Source organism: Solenopsis invicta, chromosome 8 (genome assembly GCF_016802725.1).
Source record: "Solenopsis invicta isolate M01_SB chromosome 8, UNIL_Sinv_3.0, whole genome shotgun sequence".
In the NCBI taxonomy this organism is placed as follows: domain Eukaryota; kingdom Metazoa; phylum Arthropoda; class Insecta; order Hymenoptera; family Formicidae; genus Solenopsis; species Solenopsis invicta.
Window position 1 is genome coordinate 7,080,913 of NC_052671.1, and position 18,319 is coordinate 7,099,231.

The following is an 18,319-nucleotide window of genomic DNA, read 5'->3' on the forward strand; positions in this document are numbered from 1 at the left end:
CTCGGAGAGGATAGAGCGAGGCTCATCGAGCAGACCTCCCTTCCTGTCGCCGCTCATACGGGAGGATTAGGAGAGTCAATCGCGGGGAGGCTCGCAGCACACGTGCGAGCGTGCTCGTCGTCGTGGCGGTTCCCTTCTGATGGTACAACGAGTAGAAGTAGTGACTCACCGGCGACGGACGAGCGCGGACGACGGCGCGGATCGTCGTCCACGGCAGAAGCACCGCCGCCGTCGTCGTCGTCGTCGTCATCATCATCATCGTCATCGTCGCAGCAGCGCCGCGTCAACAGCCGCCGCTGCGCCATGGGTCGACTCGCCTCGTCGTCGATGATCATCCCCGCGTTTCTCCCCCTCGTCGTCGTCGTCGTCGTCCTTCTGTGCCAGCCGGAATGCGGCCGCGCCGACGACCTCGAGTCCTTTCACGGGCTCGGATCCGCGGAGCGGGTTCCTGCGGACAAACATGCCGCGTCGCACGGGCCGCAGATCGACGCCGGTGATTTGCCCAGCGATCCCTACAGCGCCTACCCGGGTATGGGCTTCGGACCCATGGGCCCGGTAGCCCGCTCGGCCCTGCCGAACGATGCCACCTTGCCTCGCAGCCTCTCGTCGGAGGCCCTTCCTAAGGAGTCGCAGCAGCTAGGAGCAGCCTCGGCGCGCTCCGGCGACGTACCCTCCTCGACGAGCGGCGACGAGCAGTCGCCGAAACCGGAGTATCGCATCGTCAGCGTCGAGTTCACGCGCGTCGAGACGCCCTTTCTTATTGGAATTTGGATCTTCTTCGCCAGCATCGCGAAAATCGGTAAGTGTCTGATTGGCGAGAATCTGAGATTCGATCCGAAATTCTCTCTCTCTCTCTCTCTCTCCCGTCTTTCTTCTTTCTTGACACTTTCGAGAGAGGACACGTGTAGGCGTGACATGTCGGCATCTCAGAATGCATATCGTTTAACGTAAACAGCAGACTTTTCAGTGTTTATGAACGAACTCATTGTAAAGAATGACAGGCGGATATGACACTCGTGATAAACATTTGCAATAAATCAAGTATGCTCTTAAATAAAACGGTATTCATCCGCGAAGCTAATGTCTCTCTAACTGTGTATTTTTCTCCGAGATATTTGCACCGATAATACGGCAAATGAGTATTTACCGGTGTACTTAAAAGTCGTTCTTTGTAATTACACTTATAAAAATGGTCTTGCAAGTAGAGTCACAATTTTTTTTTGTTACGAAAAATTAATTAAGATAGATAAGTGATTAGTAAATATTGTGATATCGCATATGTTTGATACTTGATCAATTAAAATAACAGACAAAACTTATATCTGAACTGTTTGTGAAGTTTAAAAAGAAAATTTTTCTGTATTGCGCCTATTTATGTTAAGACCAATCATATTTGTACATAAAATGTGACTGTATAATTGGTAAAGAGACCTAAATTTTCTAGAAGGATTGCTAAAATATTGCTACTATAAATTTTATATATGACAAATGATATTTTAGCAGATACAAGAAATAGCGATAAATTATTATTGTGATATCTAGAAAGTAACTTGTGTCAGCAAAATATTTTTTGGGGTGAGAATAACGTGGGAGTCGATCTAACACATATCACATACTGTTTCCCTTTCGTAGATGCAATCTATGTATTGTATATCTATATATATACTTTTTTTATAATATTAATAATGATAAAGGTGAAGAAGAAAATATCTATACTGAGAAAAAAAGTTTGTTGGAAAACTAAATTATTTCGCTATGTGCAACTGAATATTGAGTTGGTTTAATTAAGTCTTAATTAAAAAATTTGAGTGATTGACATAAATGAACTACATATATATCTTCTTTGTGCAATTAAATAACTATATAATCAACTCAATGTTTAGTTGATCGAATCAGGCTAAATATTAGTTTTAAAAAAGAATTTTTTTCTCAATGTATGTTTTTAAAATGTTTTATTTTTAGTTTTTATTTAATCAGTTCAGGACCAGAGTACTGTGCATAACTTGAATATCTCGAGAACGGATTAATATTTTTTTATGGATAAAGTGTCATTTCAATTAGGATTTTAGGCTTTACATTTTAATACGTGTCATCACTCATTTTCATCATACTTACAATTTTTGACTTTTTAAGATCGCTTTTGTTTATACAAATAGTCATTTAATAGAATTTGAAAATTGTTTTCTATTTTCACTATTTATGTTCTATTCAAACCTTCTAAATCCATGTTTCCTGATTTCAAATTACAACTAATGGAAAATGTTAAATATATTATTAAAAAAGTAAATGTAAAATATTATAAATAGTTATTAAATATAAAATTCTCACAAGAATTAATCGAGTTTAGAAGTTTATTTTTTTTTTTTAATGGGTAATATTTTACATTTGCTTTTTTTTGTATAACATTAATAATGATAAAAGCAAAGAAAGAAATATTACTTAAAGCGTAGCAATAATTTTTACATTTGTTATTTATACAATTTTAATTTTTTAATTTTATTAACAAAATTTTTCTTTATAAACATTTTTAGAAACATCCTTTTATACTTCTCTTCGTATAAATATGATAAAATTTTTTTCCGTACGTATAATAGGTATAAGAACAAAGTTTCAAGCTTTGATTAATGTTTTAAGAATTCATTTTAGAGAAGAAAATAAGAATACTTCTATCCTTGTAGATAAATGATTAGTAAATATTGTGATATTGCGCATGTTTGATATTTAACCAATCTAAATAATAGAGACAGAACTTATATCTGAACTGTTTATGAAATTTAGCAAGAAAAATTTTCTAAATTTTCTAAAATTTTCTGGCGCGTATATAAGTTTAGTCATACTTTTTATAAAATATGACGGTATAATTAGCAATGAGATCTAAATTTTCTAGAAAGTTTGCTAAAGTGTTGCTACTATAAATTTTATGTGACAAGCAATATTTTAGCAGATACAAAAAATAGCGATAAATTTTTTTTATGACACCTAGAAATCTATCTACATCAGCAAAACATTTTTTTTTTTTTTTAGTGTGCGACTCGTATCTATTCCTTACAAGCATTAAAAATTCAACGGGCCGAACACGAGCGTTATTCCTTCATTTATTGTTAGTTTAATTTTTGTTTTTTAATAGAAAATATTATAGAAGTTTTTCAGAGAATAAACGTTCCGCACGCCCATATCTACCTATAATTAACTGTTTTCACTTGCAATAATATGCGCGACAAAATTGAAAACAGTCACGATGCAACTCACATAATATGATAATTTCCAACATTACGATAGACAACAGGTTATTTGAAAATTGCCCTGCCGTATACACACTTTGCGCCTATTGTTATACTCGAAAACATCTGTGGCAATTTTGTTGTCCGCCCGCGCCCATCAGGCTGCATCACGTTTTCACGATAGCGAAACGCTTTTCGATGAATACATTAGCGCACGACATATTTTTCCATTTGCTTGCATAACAAAAACCTAGCAAACCGGCTGCAATATTCGTTACGTTATGCAAGGCTCATTACCCTTTTCCATTACGATAAAATTTGTTTTTAATAATTTTCTTTAATTTACTTACTTTTAATAATTACGAGCGAATAATGCACGAGGGAGCGCAAACAAAAAAAAAATGAAAGCCATTACCGCGAATATTACCGAAAATATATCGAATAAAAATTTGCGACCTAACGATCTGTGACTCGTAATTTATTTCGCGTAAATCGGGGCGGAATCAACGCGCTCGTGCGCGGGCTCTTGAAAAATTGCTCGCGCGGCAGTACAGCCACGACTACGCGATTCTGCATTTTGAGATGCATGAAGATGCTCCACTCCCGGCACTCTCGGAGACACTCCCGGAGTGTAATATCTTGCGGTGCACGTATGTAGGAGTCGTTTTTGTCGTGCGCGGCGCGCGATAAACGCCGAACAAACTCGAACGTGAGCATTCCATTTACTGGATCCGCTCGAGCAATATAAAACTCGATGGACGCGCAATTTTTTTCTCTCTCCCCGTGCAATTTCCACTCGCGTCGCTCGCACGCGCGCACGCACGCACGCACGCGTGGATGCGCGAGTGGTTGAAGAAAAACAAACTGTGCCGCTGATATTTCTGTTCCGTTTGATGATGCGGCACCGGTGGTAAAAGTCGCGGGAGCGAAAGAACGGGCAAGAATAAAATACACCTGCCCACATAAAATTCGCATGCACCGCAAATATATCTCGGCGAGGCGTAAAAATTTACGGAATTTTGCGAAATAAAGAAACGTGGAAACCGCTGTCGTAGATAACGTATCGTAGATAAATATGAAATGGCTGGATTTTACAATAATGTCGCGAGTTAATCTTCCAAGTTGACGATAGGCCATCGGTCATTTGTATCACCGCTACGTTCAGCGGCTCGTTATTCATCGCATTATTACGAGCTGCCCAGAATCGAGGCGGAGATTCCACGGAGAATATCGAGCGAGATGCACAGAATGTCGTCAGAACACGAACGGATACATTCGTACATACAAGATACAGCACGACGCGCGCCAACGGAACCCTCCGCGTGCGGAGGGGACCATCACCACGTGCCGGGCGTGAAGAAATGCAGGGCACACGCGACACGTTGCACCTGCCGCTGCACTCTGTTGGAATCTTCGCTATCGCAGCGCGTCGAGCTGTGTGCTACACATGCAAATCACGGAAAAAATTATATAACTTGCTAATTGTGCTATAATTGATTTACAATATCTTTTCAATATATATATGTAATACATATAATAAATAATAAAGTTTTACATATATAAGGTGAGCAAAAGGAATCGGATCGGCAAAACAGTTTTAATAAAGGCGACATTTGAAGAAAAGTGTTTTATGCAAGTTTTAAAATTTGAAAAATTGATTTTTTCAAAAATTAATTTTATCATTATTTATCCCCTTTCAGATTATGTAATTTGCACACTGAAAAAAGTTGATAGTTACTAAACCTTGATGAAGTAGTTTCAATTAAATATTCAGTTAATGTAATAAAATATTTAATAATATTTAGTTTGGTAACCGTTTAATAATTAATTGGTTACTATTATTATATTTGATTTCTCTCAACATAATTATTAAATATTACTCAATAGTTGATTACATTAATCGTTTAATTACATTAAACATTTAATTGAAATTATTTCACCAGAGCTAAATTATTATTAAACTCTTTTTTCGGTGTATAATTTAAAAGGGAAAAATAATATGATAACATTAATTTTTGAAAAAATCCACTTTTCAAATTTTTAACTGTCCAGGTTATTACGTTCCTACACTATGCACCTGTCTTGTAAGCTCAATCGCACCAAGTCGCAGTTGAAACTGATCGACTCTGATACGTAATAGCGTAATCTTTAAATCGAATTCCGATGATAGGAAAATGTAGCTAAATTTGCAGTTTTATACGGGGATGAAAATTTATAAAGATTTACAATTCTACGGCATTTTTTTACATATAAATCATTTACTTTGAAAATCAGTAAGTAGAGAAGTACAGTTTTATAAAGTTATTTTGTTATACTTTAAATTCTACATAAGATTTTATGATTAATGATATAAAAAGTTGTAAGACTATGTGAATGAAAGTCTAAAATTTCTGATACATACAACGATACGTTTTTATTCAATTATTTTACATTAAATATATTTTGATTAAAACATATAGGAACGATAAGTTACACTAAATAATAATCATTTATATATTCCTTTTTGAGTTTTTATACGTATTATCTTTTAACGTAAGTAATTTTATTATAAATTCAGATTTCTTCCACTTTGCTCTCGATCGAGGCCGATGTAATTTCGATAATACTGATTTACGCTGCGGTATCGTAGTTGCCGTGTCTATCTCGACGCGAAATCGAGAACTGAATTGCAGAGAGATTAGAGCGGCCTCGGTCTCCTCTTGATGATTCAGCTGACGATTAATGATTTAACACTGCACGTTCGGCCGTATCCAGGTTTCCACATGGCGCCGAAGCTCAACAAGATCTTCCCGGAGTCCTGCTTGCTGATCGCCGTCGGCATAATCGTCGGTCTGCTGCTGTTCCAAGCGAGCAGCGTCCACATTTCGCCGCTGACGCCCGACACGTTCTTCTTGTACATGCTGCCGCCCATCATCCTGGACGCCGGCTACTTCATGCCCAATCGGCTGTTCTTCGATCATCTCGGGACGATACTCCTGTTCGCCGTCGTTGGGACTATATTTAATACGATGTCGATAGGTTGGTAAAACGGCGACAGCACGTCGAGCGAATTTGCGACCGTGATAGTCTTTTCCCTCGGCGCACCGGTCGTTTCTAGCTCGAGCTTCGTCTCCGCCCTGCCCACAGAAACGGATCCCGCATATGTAGAAATGTGAACACTTATCTACCCACGGGCTCCCAGGAGGCAACACAGTGCGCTAGACTCTTTCTGAGTGATTTCAACCATAAAATGTCACAAAGTCAAATGGCCACAGTTATGCAGGAAACGTTCAACTCACATGAAATCCGTTCCGAGAAAAATGCAAATAATATTCGATATGATTTAAAAATGTAGGTAAAAACTGTTTTTTATTCATTTTAAACATCTGTTAGACTTTGAACTTTTTGGTTAATATAGAAAAATGTACAGACTCTCTATCCGTTGTTTACGATAATTACAAAAATTATAATTTTGTGGATTGGACGTTTCTTGCATAACTATGGCCAAATGTGCTCGCAACGACGACGATACTGGCACCGCGAAAGATCAGAAAACAACTTAAATTAATTGTAAAACTATTATCGTTACCGCGAAATAAAGCGTCTCGTCTTCAGTAATAGTCGAAAACTATTTTTTTTTCTTTTTCGAAGATAGCATTATTTAAAAGGAAAAGCAGGATTACAATCTTAAAGATATTCCTCCTGACGTACCTAGTACAGCTGCACTAAACTGCAAACATCTGTTGGGCACCATATCAAAAAGTGAAGCTTTATAGGACGCTGTCGGATTAGCTGCTCGTGGCTTATAATCCTTTGTATTTTTGGGAACTACAAACCCTAGTTTTATATATATATTTTTTTTCTTAAATTATAAGACTATATTTTTAACTGCAATATAATCTTTGTTTTTTAGAACTATGAATTTTAAAACGTGCGACAAATAAGCTGGCGCAAGGGGGATGAGTAAACTTTTCAAGTCAAATTTGCAATTTGTTAAACAAGTGTTCAGTGCGCCAAAACAATTCTTAAAAAAAGTAATTAAAAATTTGAAAGTGTAATAAGACTTAAGCAAGTTGGTTGCGTTATACATATGTAAATAACGAAAAGCATGCATAAAGAAAACACTCTGACCATCCACCGCAGATGGTGGAATTTTCATTCTTTACTTTTGCCCACGGTCTGTTCGCGGTCTAGCGTAAGCGCAGATGTTCGTCTTGAAAACGCAGAGAATACGCGCGCGGCTTGAGAACGAAAATAGAGCGCGCGCGAGGCGAGCGACGACGATGACGATGACGACGACACCGACGATAACATGTAGAGCACATGCGGCAATTGTCATCCCAACGATTGTCGCTATCATCGCCATGATAACATATGATTTCGACTCCATGATAACTACAGATTTCGAGCGAAATTGAAGTGACCACAAGGGAGAAAAAAAAAGAGAGTGTAACTGACGCGAAGTCCGAGTTATTTAATGCTCGATAAAATTGCGCGGGCAAAAAAAAGACGTAATTGGATACGATAGACACGTCGGGAGTAAACGATGGGCACGATTATTGATTAGGATTGATGACGCTACATAAAAAGGCTGCCGGTGCCATATTCTCGTGAGCTGTTATTCCTTATCGCGAGAGACGCCAAGAGTGTGTGCCAAGGTCAATAGCATTGTAAAACGTTTCACAGGTGCCATTTATACGTGCCATTTACGAGACACACAATAGATACGAAAAGCACGTTCTTATTCTTCTTATAGGTGAATAAATGGAATGCGAATAAATGTAGCGTCTCACGCGAAATTTTTCCACATCCGTCTCTCGTAATCTACGTTCGTTTAAATTTGATTATTTCAATTCCATTTTCGAAACGAATTCTTGCTTAGTTAGTATTTAATTAGTATTTATTTAAAAGCGTTTTGAGAAGGAATGCGGAGTAGCACGGCTTTAATTATTTGCAGTTTTTCATTCCGGCATCAAAATTTAGCCGAATATATCGAAATCGCAGTTTGATTAATACGGAAGCGAATATACGTACAGAAAAATACCTAAAATTTCTCAAGTGATATTTCAGCGAATATTTCCGCGATTAAATCGCGACGATGGCTTTTCAAGACGGACGCGCGTTAAAAAGAAAAAGGCGGCCTCAATGTTACATTAAAATTTAATTATTTTTAAACGACCCTTGACGTAATTGCCGCGATAAGGTCTAACGATATCCGATTAACTGAATTAATCTGCAAGAACTTGCGACGGAAATGAAAACCTCTTGCCTTTCTGGAATCGTACCACGCGTAACTTCCAAGTAGGAAAGGACACGGTAAGCACAACAATGGCACCGATCGATATACCTGAAATTGCGGTACGACGTTAATTAATGTACGAGCGGAGTAAATTAAAAACTACATCATTATTGTGGTGAATCTACGGAGGGCTTTCTCCCGACGACGAAAGGGAGGAAGAGTGCGAGTACTTGATAGGTACGAATATAACACGTGGGCGGGGCGCCGCGCCGGTATCCGATAATGCAAATTTCTATCTTTGGCGATGGTTAATCTCTCTTTCTCTCTCCCTCTCGCCCTCTTATCGCGGTTCAACGTTCAATGACTTTGCGGATCGATGGGATAATAATAATCGCGATAAATTGGCAATTTATTCAGATATATTTAAAGCAGATTAACGACGATATTCGTAATAATTAAGGGGGGATTATGGGCACGGAAAAAATTACAGATATCAGATATTGAACGTTCATTTCTACGATTAAAGGGCTGTTTGCACTTTAGGTGTGTCGCTGTGGCTGTTGGGGAAAAGCGGTATATTCGGTTGCGAGACGCCTATCCTCGACATGTTCCTCTTCTCGGCGTTAATCAGCGCCGTCGATCCCGTGGCCGTGTTGGCCGTCTTCGAGGAAATCCACGTCAACGAGATACTCTACATCGTCGTGTTCGGAGAGAGTTTATTGAACGATGCGGTCACTGTCGTGAGTATTACATTATTTACATTACACGGTCCTACACGTCAAGGAGTTTGTTGCGTAGGTAGCACGCTGCGCTGCAGAAATCTCTGCCCTTTTGTTGCAAACTGTTGAAGGTCTTCGATACGTAGGGAGAAAGAGAGAGACGAAAATTAAAGCCGATCAGTCTTAGTCGTTCGATTATCGACATTTATCCCTAACAACACATGTTATCGAACAAATATTGTGATATTTTATAAATATACGCACGATATCACGATATTGTACGAATGTTCGTACGATATCCAGAATATTCCTATGATATCTTGCGCTGTTGGGGATGCATCTGATTGGCATAAGAAGAAAAAGTGGAGACGACGTGAATACATTTCTTTTTTACGAAATAGTTGTAACAAGTACATAAAAGTACGCAGATGAACTTGAATGATTGCAATATAAAATAGAAAATTACAAGCGTATCTCTCTGACGAGGATATCAGAAGGTTAAAAAAAAAACTAGAACTTCAAGTAAATATAAATGGAACATAAAGATAAAAAACAGGTGTGCATCTTTTAGAAAAAATTAATTTTCTCAGCCGTATTATATTTTATGCATTAACGATCGCGAAACATTAAAGCGGAATCGATGATAGCAATGGCTATCCCGCAATCGTTTTAAGTATGGTATTACGTATGATATTTTATGTACGGTCTCCTGCCCTTTTCGCATCCGCTCAGAATTGATTCTGAAGTTGACGTAGATTAATAACCCTGTCTCTCACCCTCCCGCGCATATCACATTTTAGAATATCTGCTAAATAAACGAGGATAGAATGTAGCGCAAAAGCTTTCACGCGTGGCACCGCCAAACGACAGACGCTCGTCGGACGGGCGATCGATATAACATTGATCACCATTGTCCATAAGTGTGAGTCAAGTATCAAATACCTTCGCCTCGCTTAAAAATTAATGTCGTATTTGTCCGCGAGCTACCTATGTACACACCTACGATCTGTAATGCTTGAATAAAACAAAATGATGTAAACGCGCGTTTTGCACGTGCACGACCATGTCGCCGCGACGACTTTCAACAAACGTTTCGCGGACATTGGCGTCTCGACGGTTATTAATATCATTTGTGCACAATTGACTGTCAAAAAATATCTGTTCATCGTTCGAGCGAGCAGAATTGTAGTATCACAACGTGTGCGGTCGTTTCCAGAAATTCATTTATTCCGTTCCAATTTTATCTGTTACGTAGCGAGACTGAATATCCCTACAAATAGATCAGTATCGCTAGTCCGTGCCGTATTTATAGTTCATAGTATTTGCAATGTCGCTATTGACCGTCCGAAAAAGTCTGGCTTCGCCGTAAAAATTGGGTCGTGCCGGTTGAGAATGGTAATGCGAAAGAGGTTGAGCCGTTAACGATCCGCGTCGCCTATTTAGTTTCGCGCGATGGTTGCGAGGCGAGCGAAGGAAAGTGTCAGGGGTTACACTGCGACGACCGAGTAAAAGGCCATTTAATACGAATACGCAGGTGCTCTATCACATGTTCGAGACGTACAGCGAGATGGGCCCTTCCAGGATCGCCTACACGGACGTGCTATCGGGCCTAGCGTCGTTTTTGGTGGTGGCGATTGGCGGCACCATCATAGGCATAGTATGGGGTTTCGCCACTAGCTTCGTGACCAGGTTTACTCACCAGGTGCGCGTGATAGAGCCGATTTTCATATTCGTGATGGCGTACTTGGCATACCTCAGCGCGGAGATCTTCCACTTGTCCGGCATATTGGCGTAAGTAAATCATCGGCTTTTCGACATGTCTCGTTGGCATCTCCAGCCCCGTGGCGCGTTCCAATAACGAATATAAGCGCTAAATCGAGAAACCGCCGAGCGCTCCAACTCTCGTCTCTCTATTGCGAAGTGAAGAACTATCGGAACTGTTTAATCTTGAATATTAAGCAACTGTCGATGAACGATGTTATTAATTTCAAAAATAAGTTGCGACTACTTGTTGCACTGATCCTGTTGGCACGACTCGGCAGAAATTATCAAGGAACTAAAATGAGCGCCAAGAATCCGGCGCGAGCGAAATATCAGATGGATCAGTGCCGAATAGAGTTCTAAACACTAAACGGCTTAAATATCCCCCTCCGTAGTTACGCCCGTTATAATTACTCGCGTTTACAGCTAACGCGAGACTCCCGCTCGCCTTCGAGCTTTAACTTTGTCGGAACAACGGTGATTGCCACGCTGCTCCCTTCCGTAATTCGCGCTCCCTTTATTCAGAATAACCTTCTGCGGTATTACCATGAAGAATTACGTCGAGGCCAATATATCGCACAAGTCTCACACGACCGTCAAGTATACAATGAAGATGCTGTCGAGTAGCTCGGAGACCATCATATTCATGTTCCTCGGCGTCGCCACGGTGAACAATGCTCACAACTGGAACACGTGGTTCGTCGTCATGACGATAGTCTTCTGCTCCGTCTATCGGGCCCTGGGTAAGTAAAAGCCAGATTTTCTCTAATTTCACTCGATTGAGGGGGTGGGTCGGAGAAAGACTGCCCACGTACGTTTGGCATTCTCACCATTGAACAGCTATTACGGGAAACACGAGAGATTACTGTTCTCAAATTGCAACGTGCTCTCTTTCTCTCTCATAAGAGTCTTTTTTTAAGTGTCCATATTTTTACGATACAATTTTACGTGCACATTTTTGGACTCGATTTGAAAAAAGAACACAATTTATGGAATTTTAACTGCTTTTCCGGAGATTAACCGATGAAAAGAAAATTGACCCGCGAAACTGTTGGCGTGGGAAAGGTTTAAAAGAGAATTAAAGCAATGAGAGGGAAAACGCGAGAAAAAGTGGCGTGATAATAACGAATTCGTGTCAAAGAATTCTTACACGATCGCGCGGGCCTTGACCGGGCCAGCTGGACGGCTAAGCGCTAAGGGCATCGCTTCGCCCTGGCGTAAAGCGGAATAGCGTGTAAAGCGATATGGTTAAACGATGAAATCATAATGGGACTTAAGACAATTGACTCTTACTTACACGAGCCGCTCTTACGTCACTCGTGAACGACGCGCTTCGCTTATGGCTTCTTGTTCTAACCGGACAATTTGTCACTTGATCGTGTGGAAAGTGTGCAGAGATAAAGGCAAGCCTGGAACGCCACGCGTTCCATTAGAAGTTATTACATCGGCAGACACACAACGTTTCACACCCTCACACACTATGGGCGATTAACGCGGATCGCCTTGTAATCAAATAAATCGATCGGGATTGTATAACGGACTTTTATAAAAACAAAGCTCTAAACTAATAATAAGATAATCGAGAGAGACAAACACATGACAGTGCGAAAATGCGCGGGCTCTTAGGAAATTCTTCTCAACTTATCGTGCGCTATCAAGTATGTCAAAAATAATGCTACACTGGTTCTTTTTTTTTAAGGGGATATTACAGCCGTAATCACGCTCGAATTCGTGTTCCAGGCGTGATAGTGCTGACAGCGCTGGCGAATCAGTTCCGGCTGCACAAATTGGACAAGGTTGAGAAATTCGTGATGTCCTACGGCGGTTTGCGCGGCGCCGTGGCGTTCGCCCTGGTGCTTCTTATAGACCCCAAGCACGTGCCCCTGCAGCCCATGTTCGTCACCACCACCATCGCCGTCATCTACTTCACCGTGTTCATCCAGGTAGGATCGCGATCGCATCGTCACCTGCATCTGCGATTCGCGTACGACGGTGCGTGATCGCCGATCGCTCCGTGACACGAGCGATCTGTCGTTGCGTTACGAACACAAAGTGCACGGGAGCGTTGCATAACGAGCGAATGTTGCGCGTGTTCCTTCGCGGAGTGCAAGATTGCAGAGCTTGTGCTGGGATAAACCGGGCCGACCTAGTCAGCAGCGTCTTTCACGGAACCGATGACTCGCGCGTATTTTGAGACGCGCGCCAAAGCCGTGGCACGCGTTCCAAGAGAGGCGAGATTATTTCATCGGAAGGACGGTGAAGGCGCGGACGAGGAGAAAGGAGAAAGGCGCGACCGCCATTAGACCCACGGATGACGGTCGTCCGTTTGATATACCTAGACGATTAATGAGCGGCGCGACAAAGATGCCAGCCCCCCGCAAAAAAAAGCTCGTGTGCTCTGCACGTGTGCTTTGTTGCGCGATCGATCGGAAACCTAATATCTCTATGCCGCATACACACTTGAGCATACACTTTTGCATCAAGCGTTTTATCAGCCGCGCGCTTTTGCTCGTCTCCGCTCGACGCCGACCGATAAATCCGCGTCGGTTCGCTCGCGATGACGCTCATGTGCGTGACTTATTTTTAGGGGATCACCATCAAACCCCTCGTCAAAATTCTCAATGTCAAAAGGGCGGAGAAGAGGAAGCCGACGATGAACGAGAGGATCCACGAGAGGGTACGTTGCGCGAGAAATCGCTTTCTTTGCTAAATAGCTCTGTATAATGCGGAAATTGTCGGGGAAACAACGCCGATCGCGAAACCGATAGAGACGTGTGCAAAGATTCGATACGATCATTTCGATCGTTGCCGCCGCTGTGACGACTTAACAACGCGCGGCCTATTATCTCGACGTATTTCTCTTTAACAGGACGACAGAGCCGTACGATCGATATGAGAAATAGGGTCGAATTGTGAAATAGGATAACGTCCGTCATTGTCAAGCCGCATTACAGAATGTGTATATAGCGGCAATTTTTACCGGGACTTTGATACATCATTCTGCTTGCGTTTGCGTTCGCCCGCGTATACACGTAGCAAATCCCGGCGGATCCGTGACGCCTGCACCGTGCTCGTCGAACTGAAAGGCAAATAACGTCTGTCTCTTAATTCTTAGATAATGGATCACACGATGGCGGGTATTGAGGACATTTTGGGACAACACGGCAACTACCACGTCCGGGATAAGTAAGACACTTAGTCATAACTTGATAGTGTTTATTCAACTCGACGATGTTTGCACGCGCGTGCGCGAACGATCGAGCGAGAATCTGTATGAGTTATTAGCGTAAAATAATAAACAGAAACGAGATAAGATTAAAGGATTTATATCGTTTAATCTGTATGTCTTCCATACGTCTAAATGGAAGCGCACACATTTTTTACCGAGATGAAAAGTACAGAGCGTGATGTGCACCCAGAGAAAAGTTTCTTCGAGTAACAAATATTTGTTTAAATCAAAGAAAGCGCATTGTTATACGGTTAAAGAAAAGTTTCTTCGATTTGAAGAAATATTGTTCTCTTTATCAGAATTAAAGAGATAGTTTGGTTGTGCGAAACAATCTTTCTTTACACGAAAGCAATACTCGTATATTTTTGAAACTTGAACAACTAAATTGTTTCTTGCATGTCTGCCAGTACTTTCTTTGAATTAAAAATTATTTCTTTAAATTAAACAAATAATTTCTTTTAAAAAAAAACTTAATAACATCGTTTTGTAAAATCAAATAAATTTTTATTTTCCTCAAAGATACGTAAGTCAAAGAAGCGATATAAACGTCATCAATTTAAACATAATTTTTCTCTGGGTGTAGACAGATTAATTGTATCTAATTACCGGAATGTTTTCTTTCTTCCTCTTTCTCTCTTTTTCTCCTGATAAAAATTATTTGACTCTGTTTGCCTGTAGATTCAAGCGATTCGACAATAAATTCATCCGACCTTATCTCGTGAAAGATCATTGCGGCGCCGAGCCGAAGATTCTGGAAACTTACTCGAAGCTGGCGATGAAGGATGCGCTAGATTACATACGAAGAAATGCCTCCACCATCGGTAACATTAGCGGCACCGAAAGTATGTCGGCGATATTCCGTAATTACAGCAATACCGGCCAGTTCAATGGAAGGTGCGGAATTCCCCGTTGTTCGTCGCTGACAATTGTCCTTGATAAAATAAAAGCGCAGTCTAATCGCATTCTTTTTCCCTCTAGTCCCAGCTGCAGCCAGCTCGAATCGGGATGGAATATCGATCTGCAGGAACTGGAGTACAATCCTTCCAAAAAAGACCTGACGGACGCGAGAATCCACCATCTGCTCGCCGAAGAGCTTTGTAAACCATACAAAAGGGTAAGAGATTATGGCCGAATCTGGATTTTCTTCACATCTAGAGTCTACTCGTGATATATGATCTATCGCATAATATATTACGTGTAATAAAGCAGTAATCTTTCTACTATCTCACATTTTTTAGCAACACTCTCTGACACAAATTCCAAATCAATTTATCTCAAGCAGAAATATAGTTTCTTGTAAATTTTTAAAATCCTGCTTAAATATTCTGCTATTCTTTAAATCTTATTATCCATTTGTGTCTTTGAAAACTTGCAAGAGTTTCATTTTGAATTCGATATTTCAGTATTTTTTTTTAAAAAGATTTATTTCAAACTTATTAAAGTTATTAATTGTGATAAAAATAATGTTAGTAACAGACTGTTCTATTCATATTTAAAAACAATTAGAGCGCATAAGAATTTTGTACAAGCAAGATGTGTTAATTATTCAGCATCGGCGCTTGAGCTACAGCCGTCACGCGGTGAACGATCGCGATCTCTCGACGCAAGTCAATTACAAAATGCACATGAACATTCGGCGGATGATGGGGGAGCACAAACATCGCCACAAACGCAGCAAAAAGTTGCTCAAAGTAAGGATCGATCGTTTGTCATATTTAATTTCTGTCGTTCTTTCACTTTCCATTTATCGATTTCGATTGTATAGGACGGCAAACAGAATCACGTTAGTTTCCCAGAATTTCAACAGCAGAACGGCTCGACAAAGTTATTTACGCAAGGTACGTGCGCGGAAACGTCGGCGGATAATTAATTGTGCCTCAAGATTTCGTAATTTTTTTTTCCCTCCCTTTTCATAAATTATCGTGCGCAGATTACATCAATGGCGTGCTGTACGAGTTAGAAAACGGAGAAACCTCCAAGCCCTCGAGCAAAGAGGACTGGGATTCGGCGATCACGTTCACCGCACGAACATCTGGTAAGGAAACTTTTTTCTTTAACTCACCAAATCGAATTGAATTGAAAAATTGAGATCAAAGTTTAAAAAGTATATCGACGAATGCGGCGATGAGGAAACGATCAGGATATCTCGTTTCTTTTTTTTTTTTATAGCAAAGATCAGCACCTCTCACAATTTGTGTGTGTATGTGTGTACATATTTACAGCTATTTAATTATCTTCTTAATAAAAGTTATGACTAATAAAGTTTAAAATCTTTAAACGGAAGATTCGCCGAATGTAAACGCGGACAATCAACACGCTACCACCGCTACTACGTCGATGGACACGATAAATACGGACGAAGGAGACTTGAAAATAGGACGCGACGGTACGTTTTCGCAGTGAGGAAAAAGAAAGAGTTCGAGCGTTGGCTTTGCGTTGGAGTGAATCGTTTCTTTCGTTTTGCCGTATTTTTTTTTCATATTGTTCAGCATTCTCCAGGAATCAGGAGTTGTTGATGTTTGCATTACTACGAATAATTTCCTGTCTCTTTGCGCCTTTTTTTATATTACTTATATCTATGTATATTGGTCATTACTTTTGTTCGTTTGTTTTGCCAGGGTATTTGGAATCGGTATAATTTCGGTGGAGCTTTTCGTGTTTACGGCATCGAAAATTGCACCCATCGAAATCATAACGGTTCCGATTTCCATTCCCGTATATATTCCTGTTGCTATTATCTTGCGGTATTTGACCTAGGCGCGGAAGGCTACAGAGTAACCACCCCTACGGCTACGGAAACTATGTTACCGTGGAAACGTGAGGACGATTACGAGTCGGGTCATCCGATCAAGCAGCACGAATTTCCAGCCTGGTGCTCCAATAAAGAATACCTCGCCTATAGCTCGCCCTCCGCCACTTTCTTAGGTAAAGAAAAAAAAAAGAAAAGAAAAAAAGAAATGAAAACGAGGCTGAATCGGTTTAACTGCAAAATATTAATTTACTACCACAAGTTTCGTCGATCTCTTCATAAAAGACTAACGAGAATGAAAACCGATAGGCCGTCGCGACAGTCGTAAAGTCAAGGTTTCCTTTAAGACGATTAACTGCACTCTAAAAACTTTCAGCTCGTGGAATCGGCGCTATCGCTGCATATTTATTCCTGACGGTGCCTCCGTACATGCCCGTTTATGTCTTTCCGCTTTTCAGGTGGGATCGAACAGCCGAAAGTCCAATCCGTGATTGGCCTATTTCGACGCGAGAGCGTGTGCACGCCCGACAGTATCGATTGCCAGGAGACCGTCGAAGAGGCGGACGAGACGGACGAGTACACCCCCGCGAGAATGGATTCCCCCGCGAAAACCAAGGGTACGTGACGCAAAGCGGAAGGAGGGTACGTGTGGTTCACTTTCATTTTTATTTATTTTTTCCTTTTTTTGTTTCTTTCCTTTTCTTCTTCACGTATATATACCGAGACAAATTATTCTGTTTCCATTCTACACCACCTTCCAAAATGTTTCCAACGCACAGAGAAGTACTTGGCAAGACGTATCGCCAATGTATTAAAAAAAAAAAATCATACGTTTCAAAGTTCTCAAACAATATTTTCGAAAAACTCGATGATGCGTAACGACGGTAAATCAGTTATTCTAGTAAGTTTTAAACAAAAGATGTTCAAAGTGACACGCGAATGATGAAAAAACATTGAGAAGCACTGACCATGCTATTTTTTAATGCGTTGTGACGGGCGTCACTCACGTTGCGTTGCACGTCCATGGCTATTTTTGCGAGCAATTGCAAAATGAGCATCGACACGCGAGTGCCCACAATGTCGTTTCGGTATAGAAATATTGTTTCGAGAACGGATTGCATGCGTAAATGTAGATGCAATCTCTCTGTTGTAGGAATTCAATTCTTTTGTTATAGTGGCATACAACTTTTATTTTATCAGTATTGTAGTGCAGCAAGAGCAATTGAAAAGCTGATAGACTTCTTAATTTTTTTATTTACTTATACTGAGAAAAAAGTGTTTCGTATTTGTGACACGTTGACTATAATTGCATGATAAAAAAAATATAGCTAGCAATTCCTTTTTATAGTAATTAATGCTATAATGTTAATAATAATGTTATGCTTATAGTTCTGTTAACTATGAAAAATTTTTTTGTGAATT

At 40.4% G+C, this 18,319-nt stretch overlaps 1 protein-coding gene across 4 annotated transcripts in view; it reads left to right on the forward strand.

The window, feature by feature from the left end:
- Nucleotides 1–18,319, forward strand: part of LOC105197045 (probable Na(+)/H(+) antiporter nhx-9) — a 22,252-nt gene continuing 3,933 nt past the window's right edge. For 2 of the 4 annotated variants that reach the window (XR_005575436.1, XM_011163246.3), the window contains exons 1-16: nt 1–799; nt 5,976–6,239; nt 8,983–9,179; nt 10,693–10,949; nt 11,445–11,662; nt 12,660–12,862; nt 13,507–13,596; nt 14,035–14,105; nt 14,827–15,042; nt 15,127–15,262; nt 15,699–15,839; nt 15,914–15,986; nt 16,079–16,183; nt 16,433–16,534; nt 16,906–17,073; nt 17,356–17,514. Coding sequence is in view for 3 of the 4 variants with exons in the window: in XM_011163246.3 (XP_011161548.2) it covers nt 304–799; nt 5,976–6,239; nt 8,983–9,179; nt 10,693–10,949; nt 11,445–11,662; nt 12,660–12,862; nt 13,507–13,596; nt 14,035–14,105; nt 14,827–15,042; nt 15,127–15,262; nt 15,699–15,839; nt 15,914–15,986; nt 16,079–16,183; nt 16,433–16,534; nt 16,906–17,073; nt 17,356–17,514 (2,896 nt within the window). In the remaining variant the exon portion in view is untranslated. Of the gene's footprint in view, nt 800–5,975; nt 6,240–8,982; nt 9,180–10,692; nt 10,950–11,444; nt 11,663–12,659; nt 12,863–13,506; nt 13,597–14,034; nt 14,106–14,826; nt 15,043–15,126; nt 15,263–15,698; nt 15,840–15,913; nt 15,987–16,078; nt 16,184–16,432; nt 16,535–16,905; nt 17,074–17,355; nt 17,540–18,319 lie in introns of all 4 variants that reach the window. The other 2 variants (XM_011163299.3, XM_011163290.3) reach the window with 2 other exon arrangements.